Source organism: Paroedura picta, chromosome 1 (assembly GCF_049243985.1).
Source record: "Paroedura picta isolate Pp20150507F chromosome 1, Ppicta_v3.0, whole genome shotgun sequence".
Lineage (NCBI taxonomy): Eukaryota > Metazoa > Chordata > Lepidosauria > Squamata > Gekkonidae > Paroedura > Paroedura picta.
In genome coordinates, this window is record NC_135369.1 from 24,973,941 (window position 1) to 24,992,606 (window position 18,666).

The 18,666-nt window shown below is 48.7% G+C and overlaps 1 protein-coding gene across 2 annotated transcripts; it reads right to left on the reverse strand.

Annotated features, from left to right (window-relative positions):
- On the reverse strand, positions 1–18,352 carry SF3B2 (splicing factor 3b subunit 2). 2 transcript variants are annotated; one of them, XM_077328825.1, is made up of 21 exons: positions 18,097–18,352; positions 17,202–17,248; positions 14,895–14,972; positions 13,802–14,053; positions 13,056–13,164; positions 11,979–12,061; positions 10,104–10,209; positions 9,437–9,516; positions 8,875–9,075; positions 8,067–8,201; positions 7,504–7,584; positions 5,962–6,189; positions 4,742–4,891; positions 4,550–4,639; positions 3,665–3,772; positions 2,293–2,400; positions 2,020–2,162; positions 1,813–1,914; positions 902–1,001; positions 631–816; positions 1–233 (listed from the first exon to the last, which is right to left on the reverse strand). In XM_077328825.1, the coding sequence occupies exons 1-21, from the start codon at positions 18,215–18,217 to the stop codon at positions 162–164; spliced, it is 2,580 nt and encodes an 859-aa protein (XP_077184940.1). In that variant the 5' UTR covers positions 18,218–18,352; the 3' UTR covers positions 1–161. The 2 variants fall into 2 exon arrangements, with proteins under 2 accessions (XP_077184940.1, XP_077184949.1); XM_077328834.1 differs by lacking the exon at positions 13,802–14,053 and having other exon boundaries at positions 18,097–18,348.
- Between the last annotated feature and the right edge of the window lie 314 nt (positions 18,353–18,666).

Genomic DNA, 18,666 nt, shown 5'->3' on the forward strand with positions numbered 1-18,666 from the left:
TCCAGAGAGGAATTCTGAGTTTATTTACAAAATAATCTACGTCGTTAGCCAGGGGCAATATGCGCAGATAGCCCAGGGTGTCCTGGCCATGAGGATACTCAGGTGGGGACAGAAGTTTAAAAACAAACACAACAAAAGACAGTGACTGACAGATGCTGGAACTAGAACTTGAATTCCTTGTATTTCTTGGCACCGGCTCTGGTGTCCTGGGGCTGGGCTTTCCGCTTCTTTTGCTGTGGGGACAGAGGCAGAGAGCTGGTCACAGCACGGTCTAGCTAACCAGGCCACGGTCAGAAACTGTTGCAGCAAGAAAATTCACACGTACTTAGGAGAACCTCTTTTGCCACTACGCTATTTCCCATCAGGCAGCAGCAACACTTGGCCCCTCCCATCACCTCTTGGTCTCCTCCATCCTAACAGAAAATTCATGCCCCTCTCACAGTCTATCACTTTTCTATCACTGACCCAGAGTTCCTCTTGCCACCCAAAGCCCAATGTCAAGGATGCCCAACTCGTTGCACCTTTCCCTTGGAGGAGTTGCACTTTTTGTCAATGTTCCGTAACAGCCATTGGTCAATACTGACAATACTGTGGGCTTTTCATATACATTAGGTTAGAAAACCGCCTCACCTTCTGCTTGGCAGCATGTTCGGCCACCATGTCACTGAAGTCCTCCTTCTCCACCTGGGCCTGCTGCTCCCGCACGTGCTCCTCGTACTTCTGTGTCATGGCCATCGGGTCAAGCTCCAGCTCCTCGGGGGCCAAGGCGACCTCCACACCCTGGATCTCTGGCACCGGCCCTTTGCGGCTCATCACCTGCAAGGAGACACCAGAAGGGTCAAGCAGGAAAGCCTGAGCAGCGCTGCCGCTTCCTGCCAGCCAGGGTTCACCCTCTCCTTACCGTTGTCATGTCGTAAATGTGGGTGGAGCCCATCATGGCACCGCCCACAGTTGCCGTCCTCTTCTCTGGCAGCACTGTGAACAGCTGGGGCGTCTCACTGCTGCAGAGGACGAGGCAGAAGGAAACAACACAACTCTCATCAGCGCGGACGGGACGGAGTGGAGGGTGGGGAGGGATTATCACTCAGGACCGTCTTGGGCGACCCTGTCCCCTGCAGACTCTGAGCTGAGAGAACTGGGATTTTGCACCACTTACGTATCATGCATATTCACCAAACGGGGATGCATTTGTTTCATAAGGTTACATTTTTCTAATCCAAGTCAGTGAAAGTGACTCTAGAGAGCACAGGAGCCCCACCCTTCCCCACTTAGCACGCCCCTCCCCCCCAAATACATATTGTTTTGATATGGCACAGAAACTGAAATGATGCTGAATCCTACACTTTCAAGGCACGTGTGGAACGACTACATATGTGCAACCTCTGATATGGAGACACTGGTCTCACGGACAGGGATGATGCTTCCTGAGACCTGCTAACCAGGAGACGCTGTGGATAAAAAACAAGATCACTTAATTGGGAGAGCCGCAGTCATGCAACCTATGTGGCCTTGTGGGACAGGTGCTCTCTAATCGCATCCTCTGCTATTTTTATGCTACCTCTGGAGCAATGCGCCCTGGAGAAAAGGCCAACAACCCTCACCAGACGCAAGCTCTGCCTCCCCAAGGGCTGTCCCTCCAAGACCAGGGGTAGTCAAACTGCGGCCCTCCAGATGTCCATGGACTACAATTCCCATGAGCCCCTGCCAGCAAAAGCTGACAGGGGCTCATGAGAATTGTAGTCCATGGACATTTGGAGGGCCGCAGTTTGACTACCTCTGCTCTGGACCATATAGAGACGAGTCAGTACTTACCCATCCATAGCTTCCTCGATCTTCTTCTTACGCAGTTCAATGAGTTCAGGTGTTTCCATCCCAGCAGGCACCGATGAGAATCCACCAGGTGTGATCAGGCCACTAGGGAGAGAGCAACTCAAGTAGTTAAAAATCCAGCCAGTACTATCAGCCCCACTTAAAATCTCCCCGCATCCTGCTCCACTGCAGGAAAGAGGCAGCGCCTACCTGTCGGCAGGTGTGATGAAGCCTGTCTCATCTGGTTTCTCTTCATCACTTTCCTCATCCTCTTCTTCCTCAGACGACTCTTCATCAGAGGGCTCCAGTTCTCCCCACGGTGTCCGGTCAATCTCTTCTTCCTCTGTCTTGGTCTAAGGAACGGAAAGGGTGAAAGGGCGTGCCAATGGCGAGCCCTCTGCATAGCACCTGGCACATACCAAACAAAGGGGGAGAAGAGCTCATTCTTTTTCCACATTGGTACCACCCGACATAAATCCATACCTGGAATTCAGCTGCATTGGTCCCAAAGACGTCTCCATAGAGAGGTTTCCCAGTCTCATCCACAGGGGGTTTGCCCCAGCCCCCAGCATGGTACCCAAATGAGCATCCCTGGGGGAAGAGGAGATACAAGAGTCACTTGCTGCCTCTTCCAAGCCAAGGCAGGAGGAGCTGAAAAGGGACCCTAGAGTTGTTCTTTAAAGCAGTGTTACTTCTCTACATGATCTCTGAACACTAGCAAAATTCCCTGGTTCTATTACCAATTAGACAGTTCCTTGAGGATCAGGGTTGTGTGCATACGACAAAGGAACTGATATTGGGCATATAAATTCAGCATTTGATGGGACAGCACCCAAAGGGCAAGGGTGGCTGCCCCTACGCCCCTGGGGCCCACCTCAGTTGCCCCAAGTTTCTGCTGGTAATATTGGCGTAGACACCTCTCTGACTAGAGTAGCCTGGTAGGAAAGCCGTAATTACTTTTCCCCAGTACTGGTGGTGCTGCAGGCCCAGCCTGGACTGACTCATAAAGGCAATATCCAAGCCTAGGGACTCACTAACAGGACACACTTGCCTTATGGCCTCTTCCAGAAAGCCAGCCTGCACTGTGGAGGACACAGCTGCTTTCCCATAAAGATAGCCACCTTATGCATGGTATTAAGGGCACTGCAGAAGCCATTAGAGACCTGAGTTTATTTTTAAAGCATCATTTATTCTTCATTCGGGTGTATAAATGTAATAAATAAAAATAAATACATAACGGGAGTGAGTTATGTGGTGAAAGCAACTTTGCAATTCCGGTTTTTACAGTTCTTTGTCACTTAGATAATGACGGGCATTTAAATTAATACGGGACTTGGAAAAACTGTATTTGCTTTAGGTCAAGATGGGTAGTCATGTTAGTCTGTAGTAGCAAAAACAACCAAGAGTAACCTTAAAGGCTAACTAAATTTGTGGCAGGGCATGAATAAGTCACTGTTCACTTCATCAGATGTATTTGCTTTGTACCTGCTACAAGTGGGACAAGGGGAGTATAAGAAGGACCCCAGAAGCATGCTGAGGTCTTCTGGCTATATCATTTTAAAATGTCAAGCTTCTTCAGGCTGCAGAGGGGGTCTGCAAAGAGCATGGGCTGTACCACATTAATGGCTCCCGGTGATTTGGGAGAACTTTTATCCCTTGCAGATTCAGAGGTTGGGAAAAGGAAACAGCTCCATGAGAAGTTGGCTGGGCTGCAGAATCTTTCTCCCCCAAAGGATCACAAGGGCCGGGCTATCACAAATATGCTGGGCCACAGACCTCTTTTCTGTATTGCCAGAGGTTCTACCTTAGAAAGCCTCCTCTCCTATGGCAAGGCATCCGAAATGTCCCCACTCACCTCTGGGATTGGCGAATTCAAGCCTGGAATCTTCAGATTGGGGTAAGAGGGTGGCGGGCCGTAGCGCTGCATGGCAATCAGCCACGGAGGTGGAACCTTGTGTGCATTCTGCATTCGCCCCAAAAGAACAAAGCATTAGCCTGCAAAAAGCTTCCTGGCTACACACAGCATCCTAGTTCCACTGGTCCTCCTCTGTCCTATCATCCCAGCCTCACCCACCAATGTTGCCTCCCCCCTTGCCATGACCAACATCCATTACTTGCTCTTTCCAAACACAAAGCATCAATCCCCCAAATGCACCCCCAATCCCCGGGCCTGGAAGCTGCTATTCCAAGCCACCAACTGATTGACGTGAGAGACAGAATGGCCCTAGCTTTTCCCTGTATGGCTGTGGGACATGAAAGCACTCACCATCCAAACAACGGCCATTCCAAGTGGGGCTGACGCATTGGGATGGTGGGCAGCAGGGAATAGAGGGTGTTAAGACTGTGTTTAAAGAAGGTGAGCCATTCTGAGGGCCTGATGGGTCAGAGTGTATGGAGGATACAAACTGCATGAGCTAATTGCTGAATCCATATATGCTGCAATACTTTTCAAGAACCCCATGGAGTGTGGTGTGTGGGTGGGCAGGCATAAGGGGAAAAGAAAAAGCAGGTTGAATATTTTATTTTATAATTTTATAATTGCTGGTCTATGCACAGACATAGGCACACATGCACACCCCACCTTAATTTTGCAAGCTCTTCCAATAGTGCCTCGCAGGACAGACAAGTTTTGGTTCTTCGGGGGAGCTCAGGGAACTGAACTTACAGCCTGCTTTGCCTCTGAGGCCTTTATCAGATGCTCCTGACAACACCCAAAGCAGCCTCACGTCTTGCCACTCACCGGCCCCACAGGCATCCCCAGCGCAATGCGCAGCTCATCCGACAAATCTCCCGGTTTCTTCTCCTTGAGTCGTGTCTCAAACTCCTTGCCCTGGTGGGGAAGGGGAGGAACCCATGAGGGACAGGCCAGGAGTGCTCCTCCTTGCCCGTTCCCCCAAAGGAGAAAGCTAGGCCTAGCAACTAAGGCATTTACCTCATAATACAGGTCGCCGTGGATCGTCAGCTTCGGTTTGGTCTGCCACTTGAAGAAGGCGTCGTGCAGCTTTTGATAATCGATATCGATTTTGCCCATCTTGGGGCGAACTTTCTCCCTCATCTTGGACTTCATGGTCTTCTGTTCTTCCTGGGAGGCGGGCACAGCAGGGGAGAAAATGATACAACCACAGCAAGGTTTTGCCAGCCTCTTAAAAGGTGGCATATAATCCCCCCCCCCCCCGGAGGGACAGATTCGGATGAGTGGCAGCCCAACAGCGCCTGCCACAAAAGGAGGCAGCCATCTACAGGCAGGTGTGCGTGACCAGCATTCCCATTTCTGTGTATTTAAAGCCCTGTGCTCAGTTGTACAGGCAGCCCAGTGTGTCTTATGAGATCCAGTCCAACTACAAAATCTCAGCTTTCCTTTTGAAAAGAAAAATTATACCTCTTTTTGGCTATGGGGGTGGAAGGCAAGAGCAAGCTACACTGTTGGACTCTCTGGAGCCAGATTGTCAACAGCTGTACAGCCCCTTCCCATTCCCAAAAGTATGATAGTTAAAATACAGAAGTTGCATCTCTGCCATTACAGACAGGAGTCAGTTCCTACCAGCACACAACCAGCATTTCCCTTCAGCACATGCAGCCTTGGCTAGGGATTGTCCACACTTTGTTTGGGCAGAAAAACAGTTTGGGCAGTGATGAAGCACAAGGCGCTGCAAGCAGAAGTCTGATTCTGGGCATCTTTAATTGAAAAAGGCCCTCAGGTGTTGGGAAAGCCCAACCTCTGCTTGAAATCCTGGAGAGTTACTCCTGGAGAGTTCAAAGACAGCTTTGAAGGTTTGTGCATTTTGGAGCAGCTGCATGAGCCCACTCCAAGGCAGCAGCTCAAGCAAGACAGCAACAAGGGGCCCCTGGCTCCCCTGAATCACTTGTCTTAGCATGGAGATTTGCAGTGGAGCACCCCCCACCCCACCCGTTCCTTCTCAGGATTCTCCCCACCCCTCTCTGTCAAAGGGCAGAGCAAAGGTGAACTCTGGGCAGGTTCTTAGCACTCTCTTGAGGCTGGCCATTGAAAGGAACAGTGCCGAAGTCAGGAGGCCCTCTGGGACACCACTACCAGTGACTCACACTCAGCGTGAACTTCATTCCACAGAAGGCTACAGAACCTCGGCCCTACTGAAATTCCCTTCCCTGGAGAGGCGCGAGACGACACCCTACCTTCTCTTGCAGGGCCTCCCTCATCTCCTGGATCCCTGTGCGCTTGATGAACTCAGGCAGTTCAAACGGTGGCTTCTCAATGCCCCTCTTGCCTTGCAGGTATTTGCGCTTGAAGCACCAGTGCCGAGGGACCGGGACGGAGTTACGAGTGGCCTTCAGGTGGACTAAGAGTTTAGGGTCCTGGGCTGTCACGTCATGCATCTCCACCACGTCGGGGCGGGCCACAAGCTGTGGGGGGGGGGGGAGAAACACAACCAACAAGGTTGAACTGGGAAGACCCCCAAAAGCCAGACTACTCCCTCCCCACTCTCCTGTGTCTAGACCAGCCTTTTTCATCCTTTTAGACCATGGGGGAGCCCCTGAAATAATTCTTCATGTTTCGAGGAGCCCCAGAAATGATGTCAGCTGTCCATGCCTCCCTACCATGCCCCCAGAAGTGACATCACCACCCACAGTAACAGAGAGGCTCAAGGAGGACTGAGGGAGGAGAGACAGGAGATGGTTTAAGGAGGAGTCAACATGCAGAAACCACAAGAGAACTCCTGCTTGGGAGGGGGAGCAATAGAAGCAGCCAGTTCCTTAGCTCAGGGGTAGTCAACCTGTGGTCCTCCAGATGTTCATGGGCTACAATTCCCATGAGCCCCTGCCAGCAAACGCTGGCAGGGGCTCATAGGAATTGTAGTCCATGAACATCTGGAGGACCACAGGTTGACTACCCCGCCTTAGTTTATGGCAGAATCCATTAAGGCAGGAGGGGCAATACCCTGGACCCCCTCCAGAGCTCCTGTGAACTCCCTCTGAAGCTCTTGCAGACCCCCAAGCATCCCCGATCTAGTCAGTTGCTTCCTCTGGGGCCTGAAAGGCTTGAATCTGTCATGACCCAAAGGCTGAGCCCCACTTCAAGGCCACTGGCTCAGAGTGCATCCGAAAACACACATTGAGCAATGTGTCCTCACCGATGAATAACCACATGTGGCCCCACAAAAAATACAGGATCATTAAAGTGGGGAACCCATCGGAAAATGGACTCCCTACAAAAAAACATCCCCCCACAAAAAACTTCTTAACCTGGATATGGACCCACTGAATGGGGCGGCAATAGAAATCATCATTATAATCGATGCTGCTATTTGTTATAGATGCGGCTTGCAAATGGTCTTTAAAACATCATTTGTTAATTTTAACATATGCTATTGTTATTGCTGTATACCGCCCTGAGCTGGCTTGCTGGGAAGATGGTATATAAATTGAATCAGTAAATAAATAAATGAAAGGCATAATAACCTTGAGACAGGCAACAGCCCAATGTTCCTTTTCACAGAACACCCCGGATGAGGGGACTTGGGGGCAGTGGCATGCCCTGCCCTTGGGGGACTCACAAATCGCAACCGGCAAGAAGAGAGGAAGATTTGGAGGACAAACCAATGAAAAACCCAACCCTCGATTAAATCGGGGCTAAGAGTCCATCCCTCAGCTCCTCTTTCACCTGCTAAGCCCGTCTGCTTTCCCCCATTTGCTTGCCCAACCCCCACCTGACAGCACCTGTTTGAGCTCTGCTACAGTAAAGCGGTTCATTCGCCTCAGCTTCTTCTTGGAGAGTTTGGGGGCTTCTGGCTTCTTTTCCTGAGTGTATTAGAGAAGGACAGGCTGTCATTTCTATTACCTATATTTCATTGCTGCTTTAAACATTATGCAAACAACCACCTCCTTCCCACAAGAACATCCACCTTGAATCTTGCCTGGAGAGGTTACAGCGAGCCTTTTCTGGACAGGGGAGAGTGCTGGCAGGGACTCCCTCCTTCCCTCTTCCCCGGAAAGGCCCACCGTGGCCTCTCCAGGCCTTGGTGAGCCTGCCCATGTCAGGGAGGGGAAGTCCTGGTGGGGACTCCCCCCTTCCATACCTCCCACCCCCAAAAGGCCTGCTGCAGCCTGTCTAGGCCTTGGCAAGCCCGGCCAGAAAGAAAGATTCCCATCCCCTACTGTTTGTACACTATTATACAGTGACCACAGAGGGACCGCCCTTGAGCATGAAGCTTGTAGTTATGTTAGCCAGCAGTCAATCACAGACCTCTCCTTCATAGGGGGGGGGAGGGGACACCTCCTACCTGTTCATCATCTGAGCTGTCATCACTGTCCTTCCGCTCCTCCTCAAAGCCCTTCTTCTTGGGGGCAGCTGAACTGGCCACCTTGTCTGCCTTCTCTGGTTCCTTCTCCTTGTCTTTTTTCACATCATCTGTCAACTGCAGAGACAGAAGGAGAAAGAGCTGGAGGCAGCAGGTTCCAAAACTGCTGCGGCATGAATAAGTCGGGCAGGCATCCTTCCCACATTCAGACACCTACTTCTTTATCGGATGGCACACCTACATTCCAACCACATTTCCTAAAAGGCTGGATAGGCAAATCCTGGCCCCCTTAGACAGCCATTAACAACAGAACACCAAAAGGTCAAATTTTTCATTTGAAGTGGGACGTTGCCTGCTAGTTTTGGAAGAATTGTGACATTTGCTAACAATGCACAGCATATGGGGGGGGCACGCTTTTGGAGTCTGCAAATAGGAGTCTCACGGAAGATTCTGGATTATCCAAGCAGCAGTTCTCACTCTAAACTGGGAAAGGATTCATCTGCTTTTTGTTGACATTAAAGTACAGGGGTCTAATTTCTTAAATCTGGGGCACATTCCCAAGACAATTCCTAAACACCTTTCCCCAGACGGTTGGAAATGAACTTTAAACCACCCCCATGAGACAAGCATGTTTAACCCTACAGCCTCATCATTGTGCTTCACATATTAAGGAAGCAATCATGATCCATAGAAGGCTCCCAGATCTAGCCTCAGAGTTCTTCCATGTTGGAGAGGAAAGAACCCAGAACAAAGAGAGAAATATACCACTAAGCCCCAAGCACCATCGCACCTTGAAAGCCTCAAAGATCCTCTTGAAGAAAATGAAATTGGGGTCATAGATTTCAGGCTCCTCTGTGACATACTCAATCTCCACAGAAGCATCAGCCCCTGACTCATTCCCACGCCCATTTGCCTCCTGGGTAGCTGGGCCATCTTTCTGGGATGTGTTTTGCTTCTTCTTTTTCTTCCGGTTCCGCCGCTTACGGTTTTTCTGCCAAATAGACAAAAAGGGCTTAATTGGCACTTGCTCTTTAGCAGGGTGTCCTCTCCATTGGGCCCCCAATACTTAATAACAGAGCCTTTCTGCCAGCCTGGCAAAACTTTTGTTCAGCTCCCAATAAAGAGTTTTCCCAGGTAAGGTAAGCCTGTTCCTGTGCAGATCCAATGGCACAGCCACACTGATGGGCAGCAATAGTCATAATCGCAGGTCAAGCATTGGAGGGCTCACAGAAGGCTGCACCAGAAGCAGTTACTGGCTGCAGATTACCCCTGGATAATTTGGTGCAGGGGGTGATTGCTTTTGACAAAACTGGTTCCTGACTTTTAAGCCAAGAAAAGTAGGGCCTCCTTACCTCTTTTTTGGACAGAGCGGATGCATCGTCCTCTGCATCCGAAGCAGAAATGCCTGCTGAGGCCAGCTCCATGTCATCATCTGTAATGAAGTAAGAAATCTGAGGAGCTGACAGTAAAAAGGGGGCATGCACCCATCATCTACTGAGCGGGAGACCCCAACATCCCTCAGCCAATACAGAAATTCCCACAAAGCTCTCCTCTTCCTCTAACTGTCCCCAATGTTCTCAGTTTGTACTACTAGAAAAAAAAAGTTCCTCGCCCCTTCCACAGAAAAGATTAGCTTGAGCACAACCCAGTGACAACTCAAGGGACCAGACAAGAAGTTGAACCAAAAAGGGGTTTTTGGTGCTCCAAGAGGCAGAGCACAGGAAACAAGGGAACGCTTTATGGAGATAACTTTCAGAATTACTCCGAGCACAAAAAACTCCTGCAAATTCCTCCTAACCTTGTTAGGGGGAACAAGAAGCTTGTAGAACGCCAACAGCCTATTCCCCATAACTCCAGAATTTTTTATGTATCATCACTGCTTATAAAATGCTATTACTATTCCCAGCAGGTACCAGCTGCCACAGCTGATGTGAGCCCATTTGGGAAGGCCATTTGTAGAGAACCTGATACGACACCTTCAACCTATGAGCACACGCTGCCTGGCAAGGAGCCTATTACCTGTACCGCTGGGCACAGCAGTGAGCTCTCCCTGACGCATTTCCTTCAGCTGGAGGATCTTCTCTAGGGCCTGGGGGATCTTGGGGCCCACCCCAGAGTCATCGATCTGGAAAACAAAACAAGGTGTACCAGCCGCGACAGGCTTCATTTTAGTTCCCTATTCTGGTCAACAGCTCCATCTCCCAGCCCCAGTATCTAAACTGATACTTGTCATCATGTCCAGGAAAGCCCCCATTATGTTGGCCTTCACCCCTTCCCCTTTAAAGTGGGCTTGTTAGCAGCTCACACTCACTACTTCAATAGAACCCAAAGAGTTAAATTTTGAGTCACTGACAGACTACAGGAAGCCAAGATGGCAGGAGTGGAGACTCCCCACATGACTTGGCTCAGTGCTTCCTATCAGAATCTAACTGTCCGGTTTCAGGACAAAATAACAAACTGAGCACCTTGTCACTTTTGGGGATGCTTCCACGATTGGGAGGAGACAGAGGGGGCAAGCAACTAGTCTCCTTTAATTATTTCTCCTCACAACTGGGAAAGTGTCTGCCATTAATTACTAACCTTAACACTTTTATTTCTCCAGTGTTTTTGTGAACTACAACTGGCCCAAAAGGACTGATGAGCTGTTTTCGCAAAGAATTACCAGACTGCATAATTTGGATATTATGACACAGTTTACTAATTTACTTTTTGCCTTATATCTGTACTCTCGTGATCCTTGTTCCATTTTGTCAGAGGAAGAGTGCACGCACTCAAAAGCTCACGCCTTGAATAAATCTTTGTTGGTCTTAAAGGTCCCATTGGACTCAATTTTTGGTTTGCTTCCTATCCCTGCTACACTCCTATTGGATTAAGAAAATTAGGTCATGAAATTTTCTTGCAGGCCCTGTGGAACTGGGAAAGTTCTGACAAGTCCCTCAATTCTCCCGGGAGCTCATTTCACCAGGTCGGGTCCTTGGCCTTGGTCGAGGCCAGGTGAATCTCCAACAGATATGCACCTGCAGAACGAAGGGCCCTGCAGGGGGTATAAGGAGACAGGTGGTCTTGCAAACATGTGGGGCCCAGACTGCAGATGGCATTAAAGGTTAATACCCAAACCTTGAACCTTATCCAGGCAGCAACTGGGAGTCAATGCAGCTGCCTCAGCACTGGCTGGATGTGGGCCCTCCAAGATCTTCCCATGAGGACCCTAGCAGCCACATTTGGCACCAGCTGCAATTTCCGGGTCAGAGACAAGGTAGGCCTGCATAGGAATCTAATCTGGAGGTGACTGTTGCATGGGTGACTGTGACCAAGCAATCCAAGGACAGCTAGCAGCTTCACTTGGCGCAGATAGAAAAATGCCATGTAGGCTAATCCTGTGACCTGAGCCTCCATCGAAAAGGGAGCATCCAGGATCACACCTAAATGTCTGGCCAAGAATAATGCAACACTCTGAACCCCTTTAGCATCCTTCCCCTTTCAGTCTTCAATTGGAGGATTTCCCATCTGCCACTTAACTCTGCACTCCCCTGCATCTCCCTCCCCTTTCAAAGACCGGCTGCTTCCTATTATTTCCCAGCTCTTCTGTCTCAAGCTGGGATCATCTCCCAGTGTGTGTTCCCATTCTGATGTGTGTTCCACAGTTGTACTCACTGCCTTGCATGGCAGACTGGAAGCACAATCTCTCGGGGTTTTCCCCTTGGAATTTTACTCAGCGTTTTCCTCAGGTCCTCAACTCAGATCCCAATACCCTCTCTGCAATGCCAAGTAGCCCAGTTTGTGCAGGGCTGAAGACTGTTTCTCAAAAGGCTTAAAACCTCCCCATGCAGACTAGACAGGTCATATAACCCCTCTGTTTTCTCGACTGCTCAGAGACCCAACTCCCCGCCTCACCTCACGACTGTCTTCTCCAGGAGGAGGAGGAGGCCCTCGAGGTCTTGGGCCTGGCAGGCCAACTGGTGCCACAGGGGTACTCCCTAGGAACAGGGCAAGCAAGTGAATGCTCATAAGGAAAGGGAAGTAGCAACACTCACAGCCAAGCTACCAGTCTTCCACTAGCTGGAAATATATATATTGGTTTTCCAGCTGGCCTCTTTTCTAGCATTCAGGGTGGCTGTAAGAGACCGGCCTGTATCAGCACATGGACTGGATGGAGCTCAAAGAAGCTGGCCAAATGATCCTGGGAGAGCCATAAGGATGACAAATTAAGGACAGGCACTCCTGCTCAGTGAAACCTAGAGACTAATTACCATAGCCAGTAGACAACCAGAAAAGCAGCATGTATTCTACAATACACAGAACAAAACAACCCAGATGTGTTCATCTTAGAAGTAGAACACTGAAATTCTCCAATACCTTTTGTGTGGTTTGGGTTTTTTAATCGCCAACTCTCTCAAGCTTGAAATTTTGTAAACACTACCAGATAGAGGGCAGAGGGGACTAATACGATTGTGAAGGAGGTTACCCTTCAGAGTTTCTTACCACCATTACAACTCTTTCAAGCTGTATCCCTGGTCAAGGAATTCCAAAAAGATAACAGGAGTTGTGAGACCTTTGTTTAGATCAAGTTAAACTCATCAGATATGGCCTCAACCCTGTTCTCTGCCCTCATCCCAAAGTCAATAAACCATGCAAGTGGGGTGCTGTTTGTTTCATACTTAGAATAACCAATAAGGGAAAGGACCCCTCACCTGAGTATCACTGGCATAAAACTCATGCTGCCGAAGTGCCTGCGACCACTCCAAAGCAAGGAACACTACATGCTTTCTAGAAAGCCAAATGGGGAACTTGGGGACATCCCACTGGAAACATGACCCTCATAAGGGTTACAGTGGGGAATGTATACAGAATACACTAACAGGCCAGAATTAGGCCCATCCTCTATTTAAGTGGCTTCTGCAGGACTACTCAACACTTCTCTTCCTCGTGTGAACAATCTACAGCCCCCTTCTTTAATCCATAGAAACTCACCTCTTGGGAGTCCCTGAGGTCTCGGGCCCAAGTCTGGAACAGGCCTTGGTACTGAGGGAGACAACTTGGACATCTCCTGCTGGCGCTCCTGTTCCATAAGTACAGCAGCCTAAGAAGGGGAGTGTGGAGACACACAGATTCAAGCCTCCTGATGCGGAACCCCCACCCCCAGGCTCTGGTCATAGGAAATGGCTACTTCTGGGCTACTCCTATTGGATTGACCTGTCCAGATTTGGTGGGAGGGAGGGAAAGAGCTGGACTTCCAAGTCTGACCTAGTTGAGAAAGCCAGGCTGAAGAAAGCTAAGCAGAGATTGCATGAAAAGATATTGCAATTAACAGTCTGGATCATTAGCCTCCCAGGATCCAGTTTCTCTCCCACGTCCCACCTCACAGGAAGTGCATCCAAGGGAGGGGAGCATTCAGTGGCGTGCACTGGCCATGCCCAGCATGCCACAAGCTGAGAGCAAGAGGGTTCACAGGCATCACAAACAGTAACAGGGCAACAGTGATAAGAGGACGAGGGGCAGCGCTTCAGAGGAACTGGTTTTGGTTCATGGGCGGTGAACTGAAGGATGAACTGTGGGGAGACGTGGAAATCCTACACCTCTGAGCAGACCAGGGCTGCACAGTCAGTTGCTTAAAGCTACAGGAAGAACACCAGCGGCTCAACACATGCCCTGTTGCCAGGATTCTTCACACCACTGCACAAAGCCAGTGCACGTAATGAGAAAGAGCACAGCCATACCTGCTTTACCCTCTCCTCCTGCTGTAACAGCATGGCGGCTTGCTGCTGAGCCAGCTTCAGCCGCTCCTCCTCAGGCAACGCAGAAGGATCCACTGCCTGCATGCGAAGAGGCTGCCCCAGGCCAGGGGGCGGTGGAGGGGGGCCTACACCCATGGGAAAGTTGAGGCCCATGCCAGGGGGAGGCGGAGGGGGTGGCGGGGGCTGCATCGGTGGCATCCCCATCGGAGGCGGCGGCAGAGGGATCCCGGAGAGCTGCAGAGGTTAAAGAAGGCAGCCGTGGGAGGCTTGGGCTTGAAGGCTGTCCTGCATATCCCACAGGGCAGGGCACAGCAGTCAAGGTTTCCTTGTACTTGATAATGGCTCAAATGGGCACCAAGAACGCCGTTGTGCAGGTGGCAACATAATTTTGAGGTTTCATGATGGTATCATTTCTTTGCAAGGCCAGGCATGAGGCCGCTTGCTCCCTTACCTCGCAGCAGTCGGCACAGGCTTAGAAGCACAAAGCCAAGTTTCTATCATTCCATAACCAGGAGCATCTTTGAACAGTAAGAAATGGAGAACCACCTGCTTAGGACAAGTGCACTAAGAAACACCTTTCTGTTTTTAATGGTCCTCCTGAGCGCTCCAGCCATTCGGCTAAAGGCTGCAAACGGCTCTCTGATTGCAACCACTTTTCAGAAGATCTCATCTTATTGTATGATGATGAAAGATCATCTTAATTTAATCTTTTAAAACATTCTGAAGCTTTAGGCTGTCCCTGCTGTCAGATAATGAGAGCCAGAAGGAAGAGCTATTCTTTGAAGAGCACAAGAATACACAATGCAAAGGAGCATTAAGGAAACAGCGCAGGTTTGGCAAAGAGAACCCTCTCCAAGTTTCAGCAGTACCCAGCAAAAAGGTGAGCCCCACAAGCACAGAAGCTGCCATTAACCCCACACACTCTCTACGCTTTCCAAGGGCCCAGAGAGAAGTTTTCTCAGACATACTACTCTCCCTGGACAGGACAGGGATTGAACCTGGGACTTCCGAAAGCTCTGCAAGTGAAGTCTGGACCTTCCCCCAAAGCTTCCGTGTTCCTGGATGAATTACTTACCTGTCCTGGCATGGGAGGAGGGACTGGCTTCTCTCCTTCATCTCCCCGCAGAACAGGCCTATTGAGCACCATTCCTGTCTGCAAAAAGGAGTAGCCGCCGTTAGCATTGGTTGATTAAAACTGCATTGTACAAGTCTCTGCAGTTGGAAGCTCACATCAGAACACTTTGGGTGGGATCAAGATAACATCACTACCAAAAAGAATCACCTTACTACAATGGAAAGGGTACAGGACCATATAAGGGAACTCTAAACCAGCACCCTTTCAGCAACCATTTGTGTTATTTATAGAATCATAGAATCATAGAGTTGGAAGGGGCCATACAGGCCATAAAATACATAATTGCTACTTTCCACCCAAATAGGGTCCCAAAGGCCATAAGCATAAAAATGTTTCAGCAATCAGTCAATGAGTACATTAAAACAGCATTTAAAATACGATACATGTATAAAGATTTAAACAACTGAACAAAATCATGTAGAGGCTCAACATGCATAAAACACTACCAGGGAAGATGGCCAGTAACAGTTGTGTGTGTGTGTGGGGGGGGGGGGGAGTGCGAAACAAAATCAGACATGTGAAGGGAAGATAACAATAGAGGGGACAGATTAATTTTTCTGGGGAGGAGGTTTATATGCTCCAAGGCAGGCAAAAGACTTCTTAAAACCTACTTCCCATCTTCTAAATATACATGAAAGCAAACTTCAAATGTCCAGGCACAAATACAAAGTCAGAGATGCCTAAATTGGGATTTCTCCTGCCCTGCTGTACCACTTTCATTAACATACGCTTTTGTCTTCAACACAGATTGACATCATAGTGTCCTAATGATAGCCCACCATCCCTCTACCACTTTCTTAACACCCAGTGCTCTCAAAGACCTAAAGGCTAGGCCAAGAGAACTCATTTTCACACAAGACGGATCTTTAGACAACCTTATCTCCAAGAGAATGATGGCCAAGATAGTTCTTTATTTATTCAAAAGATTTATAGGCTACCCAGTCAAGGCCACCTATGCGTTTAACAACTATAAAAATGCACCAAAATGAGAACTGAAATACATATACATAATATGTATATTAATATACATAAATAGAGCCTCTTGTGGCACAGGGTGGTAAGGCAGCCGACATGCTGCCTGAAGCTCTGACCACGAGGCTGGGAGTTCGAACCCAGCAGCTGGCTCAAGGTAGACTCAGCCTTCCATCCTTCCAAGGTGGGTAAAATGAGTACCCAGCTTGCTGGTGAGTAAACGGTAATAACTGGGGAAGGAAATGGCAAATCACCCCCTATTGAGTCTGCCAAGAAAACGCTAGAGGGCGTCACCTCAAGGGTCAGACATGACTCGGTGCTTGCACAGAGGATACCTTTATCTTTTATACATAAATAATTTTACATATATTATTTATTTATTTTTTGTTTCTTGGATTTATATCCCACCTCTCACAACTTTTGTCACCTTGAGTCGGCTAACAATTAAAACCAAAAGATACATATACATAAAAAACCAAAAGATACAAATTAAAATTACAGGGCAAGAAGAGAGGAAGGATTATTGAAGGAATGTCAGATAATAAAGTCTTCACCTGCTGGCAGATGACAGTGATAGAAAGGACAAAACAAATGTCTCTAGGGATGGCAGCTGGCTAACCTCAGAAGGCAGGGGCACCAAAAGCAGGGCCTCAGAAATTTGGCACAGCAGTTGGTCAACATCCTGGATGCAACATTCTGTGCCAACAGTAACTTCTAAACTCTATTTGAACCCCATGTAGATGTCATTACAGTAAACTAGTTACCAGGGCATGCATAATGGTGGCAAGATCTTTTCTGCCCAAGAAAAGTTGTACCTAGAAATACTCAACATACAAGGCTGTCTTGATCTTGTTGCTTATCCAGCAGGACTGGGTTCAGTGGCATCCCTAAGCTACAGACCTGCTACTACAGGGGAAGTGCAATCCTAGCCAGAAGAGCCCTTAATTCCCATATCAGTCTTTCAACTCACCAGCAGTTTTCAAGCTCATAAGAATGTTTTAGGCTATTATCTCCACTAACCCCTAAACTGCATTCAGGGTTTTTAACGCTTCTCTGGGATCAGCTGGAAGCACAAAACAAGAGACAAGGGCTTCTACACACTGGTGACAGCTCGGCCCAAATCTAGATGATGTCATTTAGTAGTTTCATGTCAATGAACATGGGGGATAAGATGGAACCCTGCAGGTCACTGTAGGTCAGAAATCAAGGAACTGAGCAGTACTCCCATCCTCCAATACAAAACACAAGCTCATTGTTAGCACATAAAAGACTTACCTGAAGCGTGTATGTCTGCAACCGTTCCACCAGTTCCTCACGGCCACCTGAAGAGGACCAGAGGAGATGATAGCATTTACCATATATTGCATAAACTAACATAGCCCCAGAATACCACACAACTATAGCTACAGAGCTGCAGAATACTAGGATGAGTGATAAGAAAGACAAAATCTCTTTCAACTAATTCATTCTCTCCCTGACCCAAGCTCTCCAAGCCTCCTTATTTATTTTTATTATTTATTTTTTGGATTTATATACCGCCCTCCCCGAAGGCTCAGGGCTACTGAATCTCCAAATGTTTTAAAATAAGCCCCATTTCAGGCAGTTCCTAATTTATTTGATTTTTTTTCAACGTGCAGTTACTGTTTAAATTTTGATTTTCAGCATTTTACAGATGTATTTTTACGTGATTCTTGGAAGTATCATTAAATATAGCTCATAAATTCCTGCAACTAAATAAATATTGAAGAACTTCTGACACACATTAAGTCGAATGTTCCTCCTCTGTCCTGTTTTCCTCCAGCTTCCCCTCTAGCTCCTCCACAGAAACAGCTAAGCTTCGATTCAGAAAGCCTTTCCCCTTGCTTGAAACCTAACTTCTGCCACAGATTCATAGAGTGGCCTGCGGCAGGCCTCTCTCTCAAATGTAGCTGCCAAATAGGGGGAATAATAATGGCCAAATGCACAGGGCTAGGCTGAGGATTACAACACATTTATTTATGACTCTGCATCCCGCCCTTCGGTTTACAACAGCTCTGTGAGGGAGGGCAGAGGTAGAAAGTCACCCAATGAGCAGACTCAAGAATGGACTCCGGGCCTGCAAAAGCCTGACAATACGAGAATATAAACAACACTCGCTCCGAGCACGACAGAAAGCCGCCACGCCACTCACCCTGCGTGGGCGCCCCAATCTCCGCCAGCTTCGCTTGGAGCTCGTTGGGCGACCAGGCCCCGTAGGCAGGCATGGGGAGCTCCCCAGCCTGCGGGGGCTCAGAATGCGGCTCGGTCGCCATCTTGCCTTCCACACCGCTCGCGCAACGCCTAAGCTCCTAATGACACAACGCGGCCACCGTAGGCAGATCTCTGGGGAACGCAACGACAAATGTCCGCGCGACCCCACCGAGCCAATGAGAAGTCGGCCGCGGACCACTCTGCAATCTTGGGCATATCGTTTTTGCACATGCGCTCCACGGCGCCTCGAGACAACTCCGCGTGCCAAAGCGCAGCCAATTGGAAATCAGGATTGCCTTCCATTCGTTAAACTGAAGCAATATTGTGTTTCGTTGATTTCTGGGATCTGTAGTTGATTGTGTGGCTTGATTTCTGCCTGTGCGAGTGAAAAGTTTCTGCTACCAATTCCTATACACTAAGCCTTTATTAAAGCTACAGATAAAAGTGAAGATAAAGGTGCTATATAGCAGCTGGAAAGTCCAGTAGCGATTTAAAGGCTTACAAAATTTGG

Excerpts from the sequence above, each read along its gene's own strand:
- SF3B2 (XM_077328825.1), bottom strand. The coding sequence starts at position 18,217 with ATGGCGACCGAGCCGCATTCTGAGCCCCCGCAGGCTGGGGAGCTCCCC. Across the intron at positions 13,165-13,801 it reads AGGAGGAGAGGGTAAAGCAG|GCTGCTGTACTTATGGAACA; the intron begins GTATGGCTGTGC and ends TCCCCTTCTTAG. Across the intron at positions 4,892-5,961 it reads GGGAGGCCCTGCAAGAGAAG|GAAGAACAGAAGACCATGAA; the intron begins GTAGGGTGTCGT and ends CCCGCCTCCCAG.